Genomic DNA, 22,236 nt, shown 5'->3' with positions numbered 1-22,236 from the left:
AACATGGTCAGTGGCATTTAGGTACGTGGCAGCCTGTATTCTGTGACCTATTAACTATAAAGAGACATTATTGCCTGTGGTTCCGCCCGTGACACCTCTAGCGCACACCTGATGACCACGTGTGTCCACTGCATGTATCTACACGGCATTCATGTCGACACGACGTCAGACGGGCAACGATCGCGGACAAAAACTAGTGGACCATCTACACAGCACGCGGAGGACAGGCAGTGGCGGCAGCGCACGTCTCCTCCCTGGTGAACAATCCTGCAGCATCTGGACATTATGGAGGTTTTTTTAATCAGGGATGTTCGAACATGGCCAATGACTGTTTAAGGACATCGTAGCTACAGCGAGATGTTGCTGACTATGATAACGCCTCTGAGACCCCTGGTGTACACCTCCTGGACTTCGGGTGTCCAGTGCATTCGCGTACACGGCACTCGTAACGCAACACTGCTGTGCAGGCAACAATCGCGGAGGACGACTAGTCGCGGACCGTCCACTCCGCGGGCGGAGGGCACACAGCGATGGCGGCCGTCTCCTTATTGGTGCGCACAATCCTGGGCAGGAAGAACCTCGCCCTCGGGGGAGGGGGAGGTGGCACACAGTGCACTCGCACACACTGGAGCAGCTCTTCGGGGTAGCCGTAGCGCAGGGGGTCATCGTAGTAGTCGGGCGGGGCTCCGTCCTCTGACATCTTGCCACTGCGCGGGTCACCGACGGCGACGCGACCTGACGGCGTCGCCGTCGACCTCAGCCGGAGCAAGCGCGTCGTCCCGGCGGCGAGGCGGCGGGACAGCTCCGACATCGCGGCCGGCAGTTGGCGGAACGGGGGCACCTCTCGCAGGAACAGGTGTCCCAGCACACCGTGCTCGAGGTTCGCGCAAATCTGCCGTGGGAAGCGTCCGCCGGTCGCGCTGTGGCCCCTGCGGGGAGAGAGAACCAGACAAGCAACAGGATTCACTTCCATTACAGGGAAGCGTGTGCAATGGGTCTGGTAGATCTTTCGAAATTGCAGCCCAAGCTTGCCATATTGCCTGAAGTAGAGTCCCGGTCAGTAATTCTCGCTTCTACACTGGTCTAAGAAGTACAAACTTGGTGGCCCATACTAAGCACTAAAACAACGTCAATAAGATTTCTCAGAAACTAAAATGGCACTGGGAGACGAATCGTAAGCTTCATGCTCAGATATAACATCAGCGAAAAGTGGTTCAGAGAACTAGAATCATGTAGACGACAGTCTGGATCTACAGGAGGCAAAGAAGTCAGTGCTGACAAGGTCTCTTACTCGAACAGGAGGAAGCAGTTGTCAGGGGTGCTAACCGGGTCTGTGCTGAGAACCGGAGGAGAAGCTCAGCAAGGTGACAACATTAAAAAGAGAGACGATATATTCAAAGGATGAAGTAATCAATGAATAAGTCGACTGGCTGCTTTCTCCGAAAGTGTGCCGGTGTTTTAAGTTTGCGCTTATTGCTCTCGAAATAATAAGGTACATTGAGAAATGTAGATCACAACTCCCTTCAATGTGAAGTTTCAATCTAAAAAGTTTCCACCGGTGAGTTCGGACGCAATTCCAACCCTGCCTTCTCATTCAAGGGTGAGATAGGTATTATGCACCCAAAGCTCCCTCCGGATATTTTTTTTTCAGTCAAGAGAATGCAAATGCTCCCTTAGGCTGATGGCACAGAAACAAAGCACAAAAAACAAACCGCAATATTGGTGCCAGCACGGCGCGCCGACAGGCTGAAGACACTGCTGCTGCTGTCAAGGTGCTCTCAGGCAGGAGATGCATATGAGCAGGATGGGAGGCAGAAGTGAGGACGATAAAGCTTTTGTGCTGGCTGTGGTGCACATACTATCATGTATTTACTGTAGTATCATTTGTAACTTGCTTCTGTTATATTACTGACACAGACTGCTATGCACATGGTCCTCTGCTTATTTCGCAGTATACGTTCACTTATGCCTTTATCGTTCCCTACGGAAACGTTCCATATGAGCCACTGTTATGGAATTATGGAAATATTGAGCCCATATGATATCTAAAGATATATGACAGTCCATATGTTCATTATATGTTTGCTATATTGTGTCTATATGCTCTCCATACACATTCCATAATGCTTTCACATAGTGCGCTGACATCAAATGGCCTCCATAGGCTACCATATGCACTACATATATAGTGTGTATGGCTCCATATGACCCAACCGACTCCATATGATTCACATGGAAAAAATGTGGAGTTATGGGACTCGTCATATGGGAAGTTTCAGGAGGGCTGGCCAACAAGCTGTTAAATAAGCATCACCTGCCGTTCAACTTCGGTCGCACTAAGTAATGATACAGTTGAAGGAAGAGTATGCATCAGTAAAGCTCACTGGAGAAGCTGGCATTGTCAAGTAATACCGTCGTTTTATAAACATAAGAACATAACTCCGCCGAGACTAAGGCAGTCCATCGGGAAGAAGCAGCAGCGTGCGCAGATTCTTTATGTCGTTGTACGTTAAATATTCTATGTAACGGCGAGGAATAATCTGAAATGATATATTTGCTAACCGCCCGACGAAGTGTCCTCGCTGTGGGCCGTCGTCATCGCGGACATTTCAGATCCATAAAGAGGGTAGTTTTGAAGGTTTTCGGCCACTTCTATTCGTAGATCCCGTTTCACGATGTCGTCAACGGTCTCGTCTTAAGCACCGTTTTATGGTCCTCCCAGTAACGCAAGGTTCTCTGTAGCCTTGCTGCGCGGGCGTATATACGGCATGATACTATCCACGCAGTTCACAGTGCGTTCCACCACGAATTCTGCTGGATGCTCTTGGGAACAACTTTTAACATGCAACAGAGGAAAGTGATAGCCATTTCACAACCACGGATGTCATTCGGAATCACGAAATGACCATGGGCGAGCGAAACGTTTGCACATCGCGTGTCCATATATTTGCATTCATGGCGCAGCTAAAACTTTATCACTCCTACGTCAGCACCTTAATAAGCGGGTATGCAGCGCGACTTGCCTTTGTTGCATAAAGCCTAACACTGACTGCCTGCTTAAGTGGTGTGTCGCAAGAATTTGAAATCTATATCGTCGACTGTAGCACCATACAGCTCAACAACGAAGTGACTTTTTCTCGTAAAGGGACTCCTCCAGACAATGGTGCCCGAAAGTTCTCATGACCCTGCTAAGGCAACAATGCAGGGAGTGGCAGACGAAAACGTAGAGCCCCTTCCCTTCATTGCCGGGGATAGTCTCCTCCCTCTATTGTCACTCCGCTCATTATATTTTCATGCTAGCCAGTCCATGAGAATGGGCCGACGCCATTGGCTGGAAGGGGTTCCATTGACGGGAGAAAGCTGCTTCGTTCTTGAGTTGTATCTGACTACAGAGTAGGTCTTAGCGCGAAATACATTGCGATACTATAGAGTAGGACATTTTAAGACGGATCATACACACGGCCATGCCCCAAGACCTGCTACACAACCGCCTTCCTCGAGGAAAGGATTTTCTTTTGGAAACCAAAGCTGAAACTTCATATGCTTCAGATGCATGAGGATATGCTTGATATGCTCGTGAGAGGCTGCACTGAAGTCATCTCCACTGCAGCCCTCTCATACAGAGGATGATCAGATATAACCTGTCCTCACCAGTGCACGTTTTACCTGTACCAGAATAACTGGGTCTCCCTACCTCTCCCTTCATCTCGGAAACGTATAAGATGGGCAGAGAGGATCAAAAAGGCTAAAAACGCGGCCACCCCGTTCCAGAGAAAACTAGTTTGTGGAAAAGCAACAATGGTTATCACTTTTTCTAAAGTAAAAAAAATGGATGCTGCGCATGAATTTTCATTTCAGTTTTACTTGATTGAATTTTACTGCAATGATTTTCTAAGGACAAGAATTCTATACATACTAACCATCAAGACTTTCCTCTATTTACTTCCTCGAACGAACATCCAAAAAAGGAAATACTTCGTTTACTCAAGCGCGCAGTATTCTTTGGAAAGGCAATTTCAAAGTTTCAACCTATCTTCCTACCCAGGAACACAATGCCATCAGTCATAGTGGAGACGAGTATGAAGCTTTTCGATGATTCTTTTGAAGAACGATCTTGATGAGTATGTAAAGAGAAAGCGCTGTGTAGTTTGTCCTGAAAAAACAGTCAATAAAGCAGAAATTTGGGCGAATTGATATCTGTCCTGTCGCGTGTTTTTAGGTAACGTTAAAGATATATATGTGTTTCGTTTCTCAAGAAACACAGTTGATAGTCAGCGCTTGTTCGTGTCATACTTCCGTTTTTTGTCCCTTCTTTCGCGCGCTGTTTGGTTTGGTTTATTGGGGTTTAACGACCCAAAGCGAATAAGGCTATGAGGGACGTCGTAGAGAAGGGCTTCGGAAATTTCGACCACCTGGGGTTCTTTAACGTGCACTGACATCGCACAGTACACGGGCCTCTATAATTTCGCCTCCATCGAAATAAGACCGCAGCAGCAGCGACCGAACCGGCGTCTTTCGGGTCAGCAGCCGAGCGCCATAACCACTGAGCAACCGCGGCGTCTCTCGAGCGCTGTGAGCAAACATTAAAGCACAGTGTCGACTACACCGTTCTGATTTCGTGCTGAGATTTCGGTTAAAAAAATATATGAATAAATAGATTTCAAACGTGCTGTGAGCTCTTTTTCTCAGAGGCAGCGACTAGCAATCTATTTTAATATCATTCATTATTTTGAGCGACATTTGGTGCTCATGTGGTTCGTTCCGCACACTTTTTAAACAGTACGACCCAGCCACAGCTAACCACAGGGTCACGGGAAGCGGACGATAGGCATCATAGCTACTTCCAGTCGGTTTGTCCTTGCAAAAAAAAAAAAGACATTTATTACAAAAAATACTTCGTGTGCGCAGTGGCTGACAATGCCGCAGACTATTTTTAATCTTTCTGGGTATCTCTCCTTCTTTCGTGGCATGTTAGCTTGATTTATTTCATGGCAGAAACGCCTCTACGAATTGAAGCTGGGTCAGGGCTTCGGTCCTTAGTGCCGCCTGGTTCCCACCGGTGATACAATGGGTACAAGCTTTTCCCCGCCTGGTGCTCGGTTTATATGTGGTGAAATGCTTGGCAAATGGATCTTCGACCTCACATTGACTGGATGACACTCTTTGGCCACAGATTCCATTGCGTCATAAAAATTCATAATCATCACCAGGAATCGTAACTCGCCCGAATGCAAGCAGGGTAAAGCTGCAAGCATCCTTGCTGTGTCTACTGTCTTTTTTGTGCTCCTTTATGTGTGTGTTACTGTGTAAAGAGTCCTAATTATTACCTCTTAAAGCCCCTAGGCTGAATACTAGAGCCTCTTGTGAGCTCTAATACTCAAGCCTTAGTCCTCGACTCCTCAGTGGGAAATTCTCCCTTCTTACGTGCGGTGCGGCAAGTGTCAGTCGTCCCTGATGGTGACTCCTAGGAAGGACCTCGTCTCGGGCGTGCCGGGACTCGGGTCCGCCGACCGGAACACCGGCGACGACCCCGTCGTCAGTGGCCGCGTGGTGGACACCACCGCCTGAAGGCTGGCACGCCGCACTGTCACCGACAGGGCGCGACGCCGCGTCGGCCGCCGCAGCTCGCCGTCCAAGTCGTCGTCCTCCTGTGTCCCAAGACAACAAGCCTATCGATTAACGCCATGCGGCACCCTAGAAGTCAAAACACGAGAGCAGACTACGAATCGCCGTAGACACAGAGAAAGGCTCTTCAAGTATGCGGCTAGTGATGTAATACTATCGTCGCATAGACAGTCACAAGGGTCGCTCAGTAGCGTCCTCGTTGTGAGTAGATGCTTCAGGACTATTGCCCCATTAGGCGCCACACCATTACATCGAGGCTATGCGAGATGCCGCTGCTAAGAAGTCCTGCTGAAAAATTTCAATGAACAGTGCGCTAGTGGCAGTCTACGGGCAGTCTAAAGAAACTTCATAAGGGATTCTCAACATCTACCACGTGGCTTTTGTTATTTCTTTTGTCATGGACGGAAATCTCCGAAGCAGCGCGGTTTGGCATTTTGCTTGCGTCGAAATGCGCCTGCTGCGGTGGTCTGAAGTCGAACTCATGACACTGTGTGTTGCCGCTGGGCGTCTAAAACGCAAAGCTGTCTTGATGTATAGCTTGTCTGGGTTTGGCTAGGCTTATAAGTCACATCGGGGCGTTAAATAAGCTTGCTGTCCTCTGGCGGTTTTCAAGGAAAGCCACTAAACAATGTAGCACGAAGATTTTTTGGTCAGCGCTAATAGACCCGCCGGAATCGTACAAAGACATTGTCCTGCAATTTCTGAGTGTGTTTGCACGGCACCGCTGTTAATTACGACAACGACCGCGTTGCGCCGGAAAGCTTTACAACTGCGTCTTCCGTTACCTGATTATAAGTTAAAGACGTAAATCGCGGTATTAAAAATTATTTAGTTACAACACACGAATAATATAAGTGCGAAAGCGTTGTGATGTGTTTTAAATCGCTAAAATTTTCCACTGCTTCAACCGTATTCCTTGCAGAATGCTTAGTTTAATTGAGAAAGAAGGGTACACTATATAGCATTAGAAATATGGCAGTGAAGTATTGAGCTTTTGTTAACACAAGCGCTAATTTTCTGTTCAGTTCTTCAGTACAGTTACCGCCCACGGGAGCAGCTTATAAACCGACAATGGCCAGCTACCTGAAAACACTGAACATTACAACGTCAGTCCAAGCTCAGGAACTGCGCAGATGGAAAAAGGAACATTCCGTCAAGAGGCTCAGCGACTTAAGAATTAAAAATAAACGATGCGTCATGTGATGGTCTATGGTTTACGTGGGTTTAACGTCCCAAAGAGTCTCGGGCTATGGGGGACTCCGTATTCAAGGACTCCGGAGATTTCGACCACCTGGGGGTTTTTTAACGTGCACTGACATCGCACAGTGCATGGACCTCAAGAATTTCGCCTCCATCGAAATTCTACAGGCCCATGTCCATCGAAATTCGACCGCCGCGGCCGGGATCGGACCCGCGTCTCTTGACTCAGCAGCCGAGTGCCATAGCCACTGAGCCACCGGGGCGGCTGTGAGAAGTAAACGTTAACAAAATACATAAACATATCTTCCCAGTGAGAGGATAACAAGAAAAACCTTTCTGGCAATAACGAAGGATATGCGCTGCACTCTCGCAAAGCTGTGCGCATGCGCTATCGAAGCGAAATCTAATTTAATTCGTCCATTGATTTCATCGATCCTATCCTGTTCAGTTAACCTGCAATGTCATCGCAGTACCTCGACGTCGGTGTCGAGGAGCACGTTGTCGGCGGCCGACTTGCGCCTGCGCAGTCCGATGAGCAGCTCGGAGAACTCTTCCTGGAGCTCCCCAAGTCGGGTCTCGAGACGCTCCCGCTCGTCTTCTCCCGGCGTGGCAGCGACCGGCGAGTAGGTACGCTCCTGCTGCCCGATTAGGAGGTCCGGTTCCGGTTCCGGCGAGTCCGGTGGCTCCCCGAAAGGTGCCACCACCGACACCAGGTCGCCGTCGCCGTCTGTAGGCGTGGCCAGCTGACGGAGGCGAAGCTCGTCCAAGGCATGCCGCACACGGTGCAGTTCGTCCTGGACACTCTGGAGTTTTTGCTGGAGCTGTTGGTACACAGACAACGGGAAGGGGGGGGGGGGGAGAGAGAGAGAGAGTCGTGCTTTAGGTAAGAAACGAAGTCCTCGTCACCATAATGGATTCCAGAAGAGGGCAAATAGGGGCTGGTTGCTACATGTTTTACGAATTGGAAAAACAGCGCAATGAAAGACGACACAAGACGACACATGCCGGGCTCGTCTTCTCACGTTTTCAATCAAGAACTCTTATCTGCCTCCTGATGTTCTCAGCTTATTTGGGGGGATCGCACCCTCAGATGGCCACGCTAAGCGAGTCTGCCGCATTCTGCGATCCGAGACCTGGAGGCAAGCCAGGTTCTACACCGAGTGCCTGAGCATCGCATGCAGAAGCGAGGTATCTCCGCAAGTACGGAACAAAAGATTTGGACAAGACCTCCGTTCGGCATCTAATACAGCAGAATTCATTTGGCGTCAGATAGTTAAAACAGCGCTGGTGTTTTGTCCTTCTCTTGTGTCGTCTTTCATTGCGCTGTTTTTCCAATTCGTAAGACACCATAATGGCCCGTTCGCCTCCTTAGTGGTATTTCATCGTTGTATCAGCGCAAAACGACGACGCCACCAAACCTGGTGGACAGTAAAGGGGTGACGTTGCAAACCTAATCGCTTTGATTACTGTCATTTCTGGAACGAAGGGCTCTTTTACGCGGTTTTAAGTTCATCGATGCCCTGTGCCGTAGATCTCGTGTCACGATTTGGCGCGTCGTCCTGCAAGCATAGAAGTCGTTTACAACGGTCTTCCGTCCTCCGATTTGCTGGACGAAAAGAAAATGTAATCCTGTTTCGTCGAACGCCAGCAAGTCGCAGTTTTCAAGTACTTGTTCGGGGTCTTAGACTCGACCGGGCTTGCATCTGCGTTTTAAGCGAACTGATTACTCAAGAATACCCATCGCATATACCTCCGTAAAGTTCGCGTCACGTAGTCCAGCATCACTTACTGTGTTGAAGTGGCTTTGCATATAACACGGTTTTCTTGAGTCCGGACTGCGCAAGTCACAGAACTGTTTATGCTTGAGTAGCATACGTAGCAGCAGCTGCTTAATGTGCATGCACCAAGAACTGCATTCACCATGCCTCGTTCTTAAAGAAGCGCGTCATTATCTGAACCCAACGCTCGTGGCTTCGATTACCAGAAGGCGTGTCCTTTGTTTAATCTCTTTTTTTTTACGTATGTACCGAGGCTTCCAGCTATGCCCGGCGAGATCACCAACCTTCATAAACTTCACAAAGTGTTGGTCATAAAACTGACCCCAAAACCAATAACTTGGGCTTGTGAGGCAACATTTGTGTTTCAGTGCCCAAGGAGTGCGGTGTTGTGGACGTCGATATACTGCGGGTGGTCTACGTTAATCAGATGTTCCAACTATGGCGTTTATTCAGCCTTCTTGCACTCCCTCCCTTCTTCGGTCCTTCGGTTTGATTTGGTTTATGGAGTTTCACGTCCCAAAGCGACTCAGGCTATGAGAGACGCCGTAGTGGAGGGCTCCGGAAATTTCAACCACCTGGGGTTCCTTAACGTGCACTGACATCGCACAGTACACGGGCCTCTAGAATTTCGCCTCCAAATAAATTCAACCGCCGCGGCCGGGATCGAACCCGCGTCTTTCGGGTCACCAGCCGAGCACCATAACCACTGAGCCACCGCGGCAGGTTCCAGTCCTTCATTAAAGGTGGAGTTCAGGTGTACACCAAAAGTACGACACGCACAGCCCTTTTTCTTTCCTCATAAAAACTGAATCAAAAGAAGGAGGATAACTCAAAGCCCGCGCTGCTTTCAAGCAAAAAACTCCAGAAAACAGCTATATACTGTAATTGTGTCATTAAACCAGGCACAACACGCATTCCTGCTCTCCACACTGGCGGAATAGTAACAGCATCCTTCGCCGTCGCAGTGTTCGGTCCATGAGCGCACCCAACGCCATTATATGGCTGGTAGTAAATCACAAATCAGCGCATTGTTGCTAAGATAAATTACGCAATATTCCGTATTGACACTTAAACGAAAACAAGTTTTTCAAACGTGTCAATAGCAATTTGTGCAATAATGCACATTTTACGGGACAGCAAAGAAGCTATTAGAAGCCTCACGTTCCTGCAACATTAATGCCTAGGTGTGCCATCATTCTGTGCGGCAGCACTAAGTGGTAATTTGTGCAACTATTCAAATTCAGAGGCGCGTGAAGAAAGAATGCTCCACTCTGAAAACGATTTTTCCCGTCATCCTGAGGACTGTGCGGCCAGCACTGCACGCAAGCTCGAAAGGCGTTTCTATGAAGCCATGACTGCCGTCAGGCACGCGATGGCCATCGACAGCCGTCCAACACCGTCATTAAACCATGAAATATGAAAGACTCCAGACTAGCAGCATCCGAGGCAAAATTACAGTACAGACCAAACGATGATCCATTCCCAATACCACTCCTTGGTTGCCGTTGCCAGACAGTTACTGCGCCATTTCCTTTCTTCAAAAACACAACAATGTTTTTGTTTACTGGTTTTCTGCCGCGTAAGAGTAGAGGCGAGATTGCTGTGTCGGGAGCTTTATAGAAGAATTATTTAAAGCTCAGCACAGATTGGCATAGAATAAGCCACTATATAGGCAACTGTTATAGACGAAGACAATATTGACACAAGGTCCATGCTTTCGTTATTTCATTTTTCATTTCAATTCCTCTTTATTTCCTTTCCTCTCGAAAAGGTAGGAGCAGGGACTAAAAGCTGTAAAAACAGCTTGACAGCGGCCCTGGCCCCCTACATGGTGGCACTGCAGCGTGTCGGAGACAACATCACCATAGCAGAGGAAAAATAAATACAGGTGCATATTACAAAGGCAATATAGTTCAAGCGCAAGAAATAAATACAAATTCAACATTGCAAGGCAACAACAGTTTGTAACGCTTCAGACACAGAAAAAAAAGAAAAAAACAAAGAAAAACAGATGAATTCCAATGCGTTGGACATTCTGGACACAGTGTATAACCAATTGAAGCAACAGGAAATTTGTACAAGGGACATGTGTACAATAATTACAGCCCAGCAAACGCCTCACATTACAAGATCTAAGAAAACTATAATAATTTCTGCCGACAGAATAGACTGATGGTATGTTTAGGTTCGTTTGCTGAATCGAAATTCGACGACTCGAAACTATTCAGTAATGTGGGAGTAATATATTTCAAAGATTGCGTATCGTATGAGGTGCGACACCAAATGCGTGCTCTATGACAACAAATTCGTTTGGTTTATGGCATTTAACGTCCCAAAGCGACTCAGGCCATGAGAGACGCCGTAGTGGAGGGCTTCGGAAATTTCGACCACCTGGGGTTCTTTAACGTGCACTGACATCGCACAGTACTCGGGCCTCTAGAATTTGGACTTCATCGAAATCCGACTCCCGCGGCCGGGATCGAACCCGCGCCTTTCGGGTCAGTAGCCGAGCGCCATAAACACTGAGCCACCGCGGCGGCAAACTGTCGGTAATCTGTGAGGACCCATGCGTAAATAATGCAGTCAGTTTATTCTGAAATGCAAGTTTTTGCCTTCCAAACGCCTGCCATTCCAGGCGCGAATTACTACTTTTATTAGTAGTACTGAAGAATGAGTTCTGGCAGTGCGGACGTTTGGTGCGTTGGAGCTGATCCTGCAGCGCCTCAGCTGTCACCGCTCTTCCTATGGAGGCTACGGCACCGGGCGTTGTCGGTTTCGTGATACATAAGCAGGAGAATAGATTTTATTTTGATTTTACGGGGATTTATGTTCCAAAGCCACTCAGGCTATGAGGGACGCCGTAGTGAAGGTCTCCGGGTAATTTCGACCAGCGAGGGTTCTATACTTGCACTGAAAACGTACAGTACGCGGGCCTCTAGCAATTCGGCCTCATCGAAATGCGACCACCGAGGCCAGGATCGAACCGGCATCTCTCGGGTCAGCAGCCAAACGCCGTAACCACTGAGCCACCGCGGTGGCTCTGGTAACATGGTACGGCATTTATAGTCAAAATACAACAGCACAAAAGCTCGCCAGAGTGCAGATAATAGACCGTAAATTAAAAGCAATAAAATGAACGACATCTAGAAACCAACCCGCACAAGTTTCATGTTTCCATAGGTTGACATGTGACGTCGTCTGACGTATGTTGTCGCTCACCAATCTTTACCGGCGCAGAGTGCTGCTGTTTGAACGGATATCATGGGGAATGAAAAATGTCAGAGATATATTCTTGCTTGAAGAGCTCCATTCCTTTGTCGGTTGTTTATTGCTTTCACATATGGATGGATGGAAGATAGGAGCGTCCCCTTTGAAATGGGGTGGTGGCAGTTACTTCCTTGCTCGCCTTTTTTTCTTTATTTTTGTGTAACTGTGTTCTAAATTGTCATTAAAGTTCGCCATTTTCCTTCACCTTGTGCCTTACGCTACGTCTCTGCTTTTCAGCCACCAATCTTCCAATCGGTTTTTGCTAACTTCCACCGCAGATTTGTATACATGACCATTGTTATCTTTAAATCCTAGGGCCTCAGGAAGAGTGACTGTGCCTGCATCGACATCCAGGTGGATACTGCCATATTTCAGTATGAGGTGTTCAAGTGTTTCTGCAGATCTACCACACACTGCATATGTGTCATCATCTTCGTTAATTTTTTTTTGTAACTGCACGTACTAACACACCATAACCTAGCTTCAAAGAGTAGGGCACTGCCCCTGCAGTTATCATAGAACAATTCCTTCCTGGTATGCCTTTTCCAGTATGGCTATAGCTCTACACTATGCTTCTTTTCCATTGAATAAATCCAATTTTAACTTCCGCGTTTTTAACCTGTCGTTTAATGCTCTTTCCTTCTGCGTCCTTGTGCCCGGCATATTTACTGGTTAGTTTCCTAGTTCTTTGCCGCCACTGTGAGTCAGCGGTCTTTCTATATAAGTATTTAAATACCTTGGCTGCCCACCTGTTATCGTCCCAATTTCCCCAGGCGTTCTTCATATAGTATTTTACTCTGAGCTTCCCGTGCTTCGAAAGATTCCCAGCCCATATCGCCTTGTACTGCCTCGTTTGGGGTTTTGCCGTGGGCACCTAGTGCTATACTTCCAACAGCTCTCTGATTTGCTAATAATATCGACTGAACTTCTGCCCTTAAGCACAGAACCACATTCCCAATTGTAAGCCCCGGCATTATTACTCCTTCCCAAATACCTCTAATTACTTCATAGTTGTACACCCATAATGCCCTATATTTCATTATCGCGGCATCTCTTCGCCTTTTCGCCCTAAGAGACTGTTCATGCTTTTTAGTCTATATATGCATATCGCTGAGCCATATCACAAAGGGCAAAATACGCAGTGCCTTCTATTGGCGCTCAGAGGACTAGACCCGCCATTTTGATTCAGTAGAGATAACGAAACCTGTTCCTGGCGCCACTTACAGTCCCGCTTACAGCTTCGGCTTTCAGCGCCGATTATTCACAAAGCTTTATAGGAGAATTCTTTCGCAGTTTCGCTATGGACAAGACTATTTGTTGTCTCTGATTAGAAGAGGAGATAATTTCGAGCATATAGTATGTCTATAGGGCAGCACATGATCGACTGGGCGCGAACGTATTGGCACGAACTTCAACGACGAAACAGATGGAGGGAATTTTTTTTAGACGGCATACGCCGGTGTTGGTCAAGCATGTATACTGGAGCCGAAAAGAAGAGGGCTCACGCTACAAACCTCGATTGGTCGCGTCGTGATGTATAGCGCAGTGTACTCAATGAACCAAGCGGCGATTACACCTTAGTTCTCTACGAGTAGTTCTCAAGTTCTCTGCGATATCCGCCTGGATATCGATTGTAGGAAGCCTGAAGGGATAAAGCATTCGCACATCAATTTTTATACATAGGGTGTATATAAAACAGCAAAAGGAAATATCCGTCCTATTTTCTTTCACAGTTTTGAAGGTCAGCCGGTTAATCCTCTTTAGCAGCCATCATGGCTGAACAAGGTTGACATTCCCCATACTAACAACCTTTCCACTTCCCGCCCTTCTACCCTTCGGCGGGCCTTCCTCCTGGGTGCGAAGGCCCTATTTAAACCCCGCTAATGATGAACGCTTTGCCCGGACAAAGACAAGACCTCTTGTCGAAAACTTAGCAAGCACTCTGAGGCTTTCCTCTGGCTTGTTCATTAACTTGTGTGGTGCACCTTATGATGGTACAGATATGTTGGGACTGAAGAAAAATATAAATTAATGTCGTCACCGGTACTCATATCGATACAGGGCATAACAGTAGTCCTAGTTACTTTCACGCGGCAATTAAGCAATGCCTGCACCTTCTTGCAGATATCTAATGCAGATCGATTTCGGTACCTTGGTGTCGTATATGTGTGCTGCACCAGATATATAGGTTAAACGGCAGATGTGAGATGTCCTGTAGTTATTGGTGACGCGGGAAGCATCACGGGAACATGCGCTCAGTGTGCAGGCATTCATGCAGTGCAGATTGTCACTCCGAATTCATGCGTGGACGTCTGTGAAGAAAAACTGTTGTGTAGCTTCAGTTCAACTTGTCACTCCAAATTCATGCGACGAAACCCTTCTGTTCCGCGCTAGCTTGGCCGCTGTTTCTGTCGTCACACCAGGCAAACAGGCAATGGTGGTCAAAATACCTTTCGGCCCTGGCCCGCGCGCGACAAGTGACGTCATGACGATGTGGAATTAAGGCACGTCCAGTGGTCACACTCTCTGCGCCTCGGCTTTGAAAAGCAGAACGTCATCTGCTTCGTAGAAGTGGCGATGTCGCTGCAGGCGCCACGATGCAGTAGCGGGCGATGGCACGAACCGAAAGATGGAAAAAAATAGGAGGGAGAACAGGAAAAAAAGGAGGGAGCGCAGGCGGCCGTACCGGAATAGGGAAGAGCAGAAAGAAGGAAAGCGGGAGAAGGGAAGCACGTGTGACGTGTGGTGTCGGAGAGAAAGAAGAGAGAGAGAAGGAAGGAAGGAAGAAGAAAGGAATCTAACTAAGACGTGCATCTACTAGGCAAGGAGGCACTACGGCAATGCATAATGAACAGGGTGAAAGGCCATCGCTAGGCAAGGCAGACGACAAAGGAATGTCCTCCGAGCGCCGCTTTCTTTGTCACCGCTCCCGGGGGCAATTCACTTCGCGCTCCCCGGTAATTACGTGCCCCCTTATATCAGAAGTTCGCCAATGGCGAATCAGGTGGTCTGGAATCGGCGGAGAAATTTTCCCGCCAAGGCTCGTTCGAAGGCGACACTAAAGTTGAACAGAGCTACCCCAGGCGAAGTGGCGAAACGAACGAAGTTTTCGGCGCTCCCTGTCGGAGTACCGCGTATGACATGGTGGATGTTTTATTTTTTTTTTATTAGGGACGACTTGGACTATTTGCATAACGGGCCCGCTCTCATTAGCTGAATTTATTCGGATCTGAAAATGGTTTCCTCGCAGAAACGGAGACGATATTCTAGAAGTTAAAGCTGGATTATTCCGCCGGAAAGGCCACAGTTACTTGACGGGGTTTAATGTGCTCACAAAAAGAGTAAAGGGCCATTAGTATGGTGAGTACGTGGTCGCAACAGTGGCGCGTTCTGTTCTGTTCACGGGTCCCTGGCAACATCTACAAAAGAAAACTCAGGCATCCTTTAACTTTTCTGTAATTTTCCTGTCAGCAAGAGGCACAAATATTTGCCAGGTGAGGTTTTAAAGCAACGCTAAACTGAAGTCTTCCTATATCGATTTCTTCCTATATCGAAGTCTATATATAAAGAAGTTTCTTTCTCTGAAAACAGATTTGTATATGCTAGGAAAGGCACAAAAAAACATGAAAAACGATTATCGTCGCGAGTCTCCGTTTTTACAAGCAACCTGCAGTGACGTCAACCCTTTCTGACACACAATTCTGAGGCTACGCCACACCCCCATCCAGTTCCAAGCAGCGATAACGGAGTCCAAACTGGCCCTGACATTGTCATCAACGCCACAAGGTTTGAGTCAAGTGCAGAGAAAGATTTTCAGCTTCCTACGGCTAATTTTTCAGCAGTTAATGCTTACACGCCTTTTGTTACCGAATGAACGTCAACATAGCCGCAGGGAACGAAAGAATAAAGGTTTACAAAGAACAAAAATCTGATGGAGATATTGTAAGAGCTGGTTTAAAGCCGACTTCATGGAATACAAAGCGGAGCCGGCGGTATTGATCAGAACATCGCTAAACCAGATATCTGACGACTGCGTCGCAGAAAAATCAACGATGCCACCACCGTATGCTTCGTTCTGCTTTTCTTTGTTTCTTTTTTACTAGGGACGAACTTTTCTGAGAAGATAACAAAGTGACACATTTGAAATAAATGACTTTCCTAATGCACCCCTTGGCGGGCATGCTGAACGGTTACGCCTTGGCCAGCCCGACGCAGAAGGCCCATTAGAGTGCTACACACCACGGAGGTAAACGCAGAACGTCCAATTACGAAATGGATTTGGAGCCAGCGTTTCCTCTCGATTGGACAACCATCCAACCAATCAACGACTGAACTTTCATTGGGCCACTGAAGGCTACTGTGGCAGAATCCACTTGACTCCGAGTAGAAAAAAAAAACTCTAAGCCAATCGATTCACACAGAGACCAACTTTCCGCTCAGAAAAAAAAAAAAGTACGAAATCGGCTTTGCACGGTAAACTCCACGATCGATCTATTGCCGACCTCAAGACCAAGAGGGAGCCAGTCGATGAAGAGGCGGTTTCGTCGCTAAATATAAAAGACCTACAAACGGACCCTCTGATCGATTAGGTGCGCTGGGCAGTGCAGGCTTCATGAGCCAACGCCTAATCGTAGCTAAAGGGGATTGTGCTTTCGTTTTTATTGCACGATTTGCAGCGACATTTCTCGTGCGGTACAGAACCGTAAACGGCGACAATCGAAGCTCTTCAAAAATTTGGTCATTAGTTAACCTGCCACATAGCGCTATACAGACACGGAAACAGGGAGACAAACAGGAATGCGCCCGTCCTCTTTGTCTCCCTGTGTCCGTGTCTGTTTAGCGCTATGTGGCAGATGAACCGTCAACAACTCGCCCAAGCTTCCATTTTGGTCATTAGGCTTAATTAGTGCTTGTGAAACTACGAGGATTTGAGGCCGGGAAAATGGGTGACTTCAGTGTCAAGCTTACGTTACTAAAGTTCAGCCCTCAATTAAAACAAAAAACTGGTAGAATCAAGTGGCTCAAAAGCCTGCCCGCGTTGTCAGATAACCCACTGTTTTTGACTGAAGCCTGAAAGGCCGTCTTCGTTTCGAGTTCAAAAGCAAGGCTATACAAGTAAACAGAGGGAAAGGAGGCAATCTGCAAGATTGTACTCTACCTGCTTTTACCCGGGTTAAGACGAGGATAATCCAGTGAAGCGCGAAAAATTATAGGAGACATTTAAGGTCCACCTTAAGGGTATTACGCGATAGCGTAGTAGGTGAATTCCCATATATGCGGAAAGTCATTCCCTACTTTATATTCTTAGATCCGTGGGAGTCTTCATACTCTTGCTGGCGCAGTGGTGCAGTGCTTAATCGATGCGCCATTGCCCTGCAATGGCAGGTGCTCCCAGCTGTGTGCAGTTTGCTCACTCTTCGCTGGGCAGGTTGTGATTACGCCGCAAGGTCACGTGACCTAGTTGGCCCACCTTCCACCTAGGTTGCTCTTCGGGGGCCACCTGCCAAAACCATTCTAGGGATTTTTCGCTCACAACGCCGACACCGGATTTTCAGCACAACGGGCTCTTAAAAGCTATCCCGTTAAAAGGCCTGAACGCCAGTTTTTACACGCCACATAGGCGCTGTGTTTCATTCCTTCAGTGTTTGACTGCCCCGAAGGTCCCACCATGTTGGTGCTCGGCGGGAAATGGCTCAGTTTGTTGCCGTTAGCAAGTGGCCTTTTTCAGGCTCCTAAAGACTACGCGAGAGGCAGGTACTTCACACACCAACGTGCGGACAGGCACATCTACAGCTCTATTCACCCAGGCACATTCATGAGCAGTCTGCACAAACTGCACGAATAACGCCTAGTCAGAAACAAGCGGACGGCGTGTAGAAACAGGCAACGATGCATGAAACAACAAGACCTTGGCCTGCAGAGACAAATTAGACAGTCTTGTGTTCGGATACTCGACCAAGCTAATTCCCAAGTAGCACAGGTATTTGGCCCTATATTGCAAATGAATGGTTTCGCTCTTGTCTTTTGTAGGACCGGCTTTAACAATGCATTTTCTATATTGAGCCGGTTATTTGTGCTGCTGGGGTAGTTTCGCAATGGAGTGCGATGCCAACATTTCGCACGCTCCTGTCCGAACCCCAAGCGCCTGCATTATTTAGGAAGCAGCCGATATCTTTCGGGTTCTTAAAAGGGCCGAGTAGGAGAGGCGAACATTCTGCGGGCCATTTTATTCTGCTCGCTGCGATTCAATTGTTGTACAATGTTTCGCAACGCTTCAGTTACTAGACGCACTGTGATATTTCCATCAGCTACCAAAGCGTACCACCAAAGGGAGTTGAAGAATGAAGGTACGATGCTGATTCGTGTCTACCTAGTATTGCAACATAGTGACAGGAGCTCCTGGAATGGGACAGGCTCTCTTCGGTATAATCGCCAGCATTTCGAGCAATCTATGCAGCTGGCTGCGATATTAAATGCGGTATTTCATGCATCCTAAAATATTCGTCGCCTTAGGGACAATGCCACGCGTCGTCTGTGAACTGTGACGGGGACAGGAATGGCTGCTTGTACAAGCGTAAAAGGTCCGGTGTTGGCTTCGTCGTAAAAGCAACGCGTGGCTTTACACATTTTGTACAGTCGTCAGCACGCTTCTCTGCAACGCTCGAACGCTGTGCTGTCGCACAGAGTCGCACAAATGAGTTTTTTTTTTTTTTTACGCAGGTGCGCGGTTCCGTAGACAACGCTTGCGCTTGGACAATGGCGGATAGCCCTACAAATTTATCTCTCATTGCATAGTACCAGTATTAAAGCATCTAGGCCAAGTTTTCGTTTTTTCGCAGCACACCGCGCCAGCGCTTTAGATTAGATAAGCGTCGTGACGACTGTACATTGCATAGCCTGCGGTGTCCAGCCACTGTGCAAACGAATCTGACCAGCTTCACTGCATGCACAGCTATTACTGTTTTATCTGTTTTTGCTTGCAGGTACAGAGACCGTACCGAGATATGGTCAGGGTGTCTGCTTGCATAGACCACATGCTGGCGTGCATCTAATGTTTATCTCGAGTCGAATGGAAAAGGGAAGGTTTACCGGTGCCCTATGTTATGACCTTAGGAATGTAAGCGGCTTCTTGAAGCATATTTAGATAACCAGCAAGATCACAATCTACGGAAGGCAACAACAACTCACGTCCCTTCTGGAGGCAGTGTTTCGGCGCGCATGCCCAAAAGGCTTTTTGAAAAGGTAGCCAGCAGCTCTCATAACACTGCGACTGAAGTCAAAGAGATTTTAAATGGTCTAGAATGCCTCAATGCTTACACTGTGCCTATATAGCGCTTCCGAAAAGAGGTGGGGGCAACCACTTTGTGAGGCAGGCCGTGGTTTGAAGGCATGCTTATTTAAAAATTTTTTTTTGCCGTTTGGGAATAGGATGAACTTTCCATGATACATAGCCAGCGCTACAGGCGAAATTTCAAGAAAAGTTGGCTTTTATGGAACGTTCATCAGCTGCTTCCAAAAGTCGGTCGCGAAGATCATAATTGGGATGATGTTATCGTACAGACACAGTAATTTTTTTGCTTATAGTACGACACTTTGTAACACCACATCAGCGTAACGGCAAGTTGTTTTCATGCTGCAGGTGTTCGCTTCCTTGAAAAAAAAAAAGAAAAGACTTAGGTTTCGAGTATGCCTTGCAGATACCGCAGCAAGTTCGTGTCCGTCCCCTTTTTCTTCGAAAATAATGTTATTTCACTCTTTCTGGTAATTCTCTAGCATGCTATTCTCACGATGTTATAGTCCTTTTCACAACCCCCGAAGCAACCGGTATTCTTTTTGGGCTGTTGGGGAGCGTGGGGGAGCTTAATACTGGTTTTTTTTTTTTCAGTATTAAGAGCACAGCCCAGTGATTAATACATGGCGGCGCTCAACGAGATCTTCTTTAAAAGGTCTATACTCACTAGCCCGTAACCAAGCCTTCCAAGTTACAGGATATGCTTACTGGGAAATTATATAGGCACAGAAATCCACTAAATATACAGTGCGAACTCTCGCTTTTAGTTCGAGTTCCAAGAAAGAAAACCTCCAGGCGCTTCCACTTCAGAGGATTTATTCATTTTGAAATGACACAATCACTCTCCTAGCCCACTAAAGCGCGACTTTTGCTTATGAACCACCCAACAAGGCTTTTCGTTATTTTAGTGCACAGTCGTGCTAAGACTTTCGGCGTTAAGAGCGAGCGAAATCGGCTACCTCGGATCACTTAGGCAGAAAACTTGGCGGCAAGCACGATAACTGCGGGACCAATTTCTGCCGGCGAGAGGCCAGGTCACTCGCTCTTAGCTAACTGGTTTGTTAGAAAGCAGTGGCGCCCGCTCCCTTGCACAACAGCATTTCGTACAACCCTACTGTAATAGCTGCGGCGCGGAAGCAGTATATATGAGCTACGCAACACACTGGAACCGATGCGTTTCGCTCCTCGCGCTGAACACGCAAATGTGAAGCTACCGTCAAGTGAGGAAGTAATGGGGAGTTTGGTTACCCGCACCGCGTTCCCAGAAACAGCCATGTCGACGAACGCGTGTTGTCGAAGTGTGCTCTTGTTGACGGAGCAGACAAAAATGACGTTTACAAGTGTAGGTAGGAGAGCGTGGTGTAACCCTTACCTCGTGCAAGGGAGGCCTGGCAATCTCCTGGTTCCGGCGCTCAGCCGTGTAACTGGAGCGACGCCTGTGCTCCCCGGGTATCCTCCGCTTGGAGAGCAAGTCGGACAAGTGGTCCAGCTGCGAAGAAGCACCACAGATGGTACCTTGAGGGTCACTCGCGCGAACTCACTCACTCACTCACTCACTCACTCACTCACTCACTCACTCACTCACTCACTCACTCACTCACTCACTCACTCACTCACTCACTCACTCACTCACTCACTCAGCCACTCACTCACTCACTCACTCACTCAGCCACTCACTCACTCACTCACTCAGCCACTCACTCACTCACTCACTCACTCACTCACTCACTCACTCACTCACTCAGCCACTCACTCAGCCACTCACTCAGCCACTCACTCACTCACTCACTTACTCAGTCAGTCACTCACTCATTCATCTACTCACTCAGTCACTCACTCAGTCACTCACTCATTCACCTACTCACTCAGTCACTCACTCAGTCACTCACTCACTCACTCACTCAGTCACTCACTCACTCACTCACTCAGCCACTCACTCACTCACTCACTCAGCCACTCACTCACTCACTCACTCAGCCACTCACTCACTCACTCACTCAGCCACTCACTCACTCACTCACTCACTCACTCACTCACTCACTCACTCAGCCACTCACTCAGCCACTCACTCACTCACTCACTTACTCAGTCAGTCACTCACTCATTCATCTACTCACTCAGTCACTCACTCAGTCACTCACTCACTCAGTCACTCACTCATTCACCTACTCACTCAGTCACTCACTCAGTCACTCACTCATTCTCCTACTCACTCACTCACTCACTCATGCAAAGTATATGGTAACTGGGTAACTGAATACTTGTATCCATTCATTTAATGAGTGACTGATTGATTCACTCTCGCAAGCAGTAAAGCGTTATTCAAAAATTACGGAGCGCATTACGACTACTTAGGTTCTTTGAACGAGCAAGCATTGATTTTTTAATCTATGTTTCTTCCTTCTCAATGACGCACCAACCCATTAGCATGCAGTCGTAAGGTAATGTATACTCTAGATTTGATTTATTCAGCAAAAAAACAACGCGATTTCGTGGCTTATGGTGCTCGCTTCGCAATATGGCAGTCCTTGGTTCAGTTCCAAACAACCTTCAGAAGAAATTTAATTTTTTTTGCCAATGACGTCATTCGAAGTTTTGGAGACTACTTTTCCTGGCCTCCGGATACCGCGTTTCGTTGCTGATGGAGCATGTAAGGCCTCCGCCTGAATAAGCTTTGTGAAACAAATAGCCGCGACGTGAATGCACATGTATATGCTCAGTTCCTGAAGTCACAAACCAGACACATTAGTTTCTTCTAACTGACATTATCCCAAGGGCCAAAACTGAAAACAACATATCTCGCTCAGCTTAGCTATTCAGAACGCGGCCTAAGTCGAATGTTGCAGCTTTCCTTTAAATGCCTCTTATGCACAGGAACCTACGACGACTTATTCAGCGCATGACGCTCTAAAGTTGCACGCTTTGTTTTTATTCTTTCTTTATTAGTGGAAGTGATTTTTTTTTTGCTTTTTCGCGACTGCTTCTCCAACAATTTGCTACAGCTTTGGCCATTACCAATAAAAAGGTGTCCGAGATGTGGGCTTTTATTCGCTGCTGTAATGAGAAACATTGTTT

At 47.5% G+C, this 22,236-nt stretch overlaps 1 protein-coding gene across 4 annotated transcripts in view; it reads right to left on the bottom strand.

The window, feature by feature from the left end:
• Positions 1 to 792: 792 nt before the first annotated feature.
• The window catches only part of LOC149328699 (uncharacterized), a 340,147-nt gene continuing 318,703 nt past the window's right edge, over positions 793 to 22,236 (bottom strand). For 3 of the 4 annotated variants that reach the window (XM_089559646.1, XM_089559645.1, XM_089559647.1), the window contains 4 exons: positions 20,534 to 20,650; positions 7,299 to 7,646; positions 5,425 to 5,648; positions 793 to 929 (listed from right to left, as the gene is read on the bottom strand). In XM_089559646.1, coding sequence (XP_089415772.1) covers positions 5,442 to 5,648; positions 7,299 to 7,646; positions 20,534 to 20,650 — 672 coding nt within the window. In that variant the 3' untranslated portion in view covers positions 793 to 929; positions 5,425 to 5,441. Of the gene's footprint in view, positions 930 to 5,327; positions 5,649 to 7,298; positions 7,647 to 20,533; positions 20,651 to 22,236 lie in introns of all 4 variants that reach the window. The other variant, XR_016285470.1, reaches the window with a different exon arrangement.

Source organism: Amblyomma mixtum, chromosome 9 (genome assembly GCF_055824585.1).
Source record: "Amblyomma mixtum isolate Tamu chromosome 9, ASM5582458v1, whole genome shotgun sequence".
Lineage (NCBI taxonomy): Eukaryota > Metazoa > Arthropoda > Arachnida > Ixodida > Ixodidae > Amblyomma > Amblyomma mixtum.
Note: the sequence above shows the minus strand (reverse complement) of the source record. Positions and strands in the feature narration are given on the sequence as shown.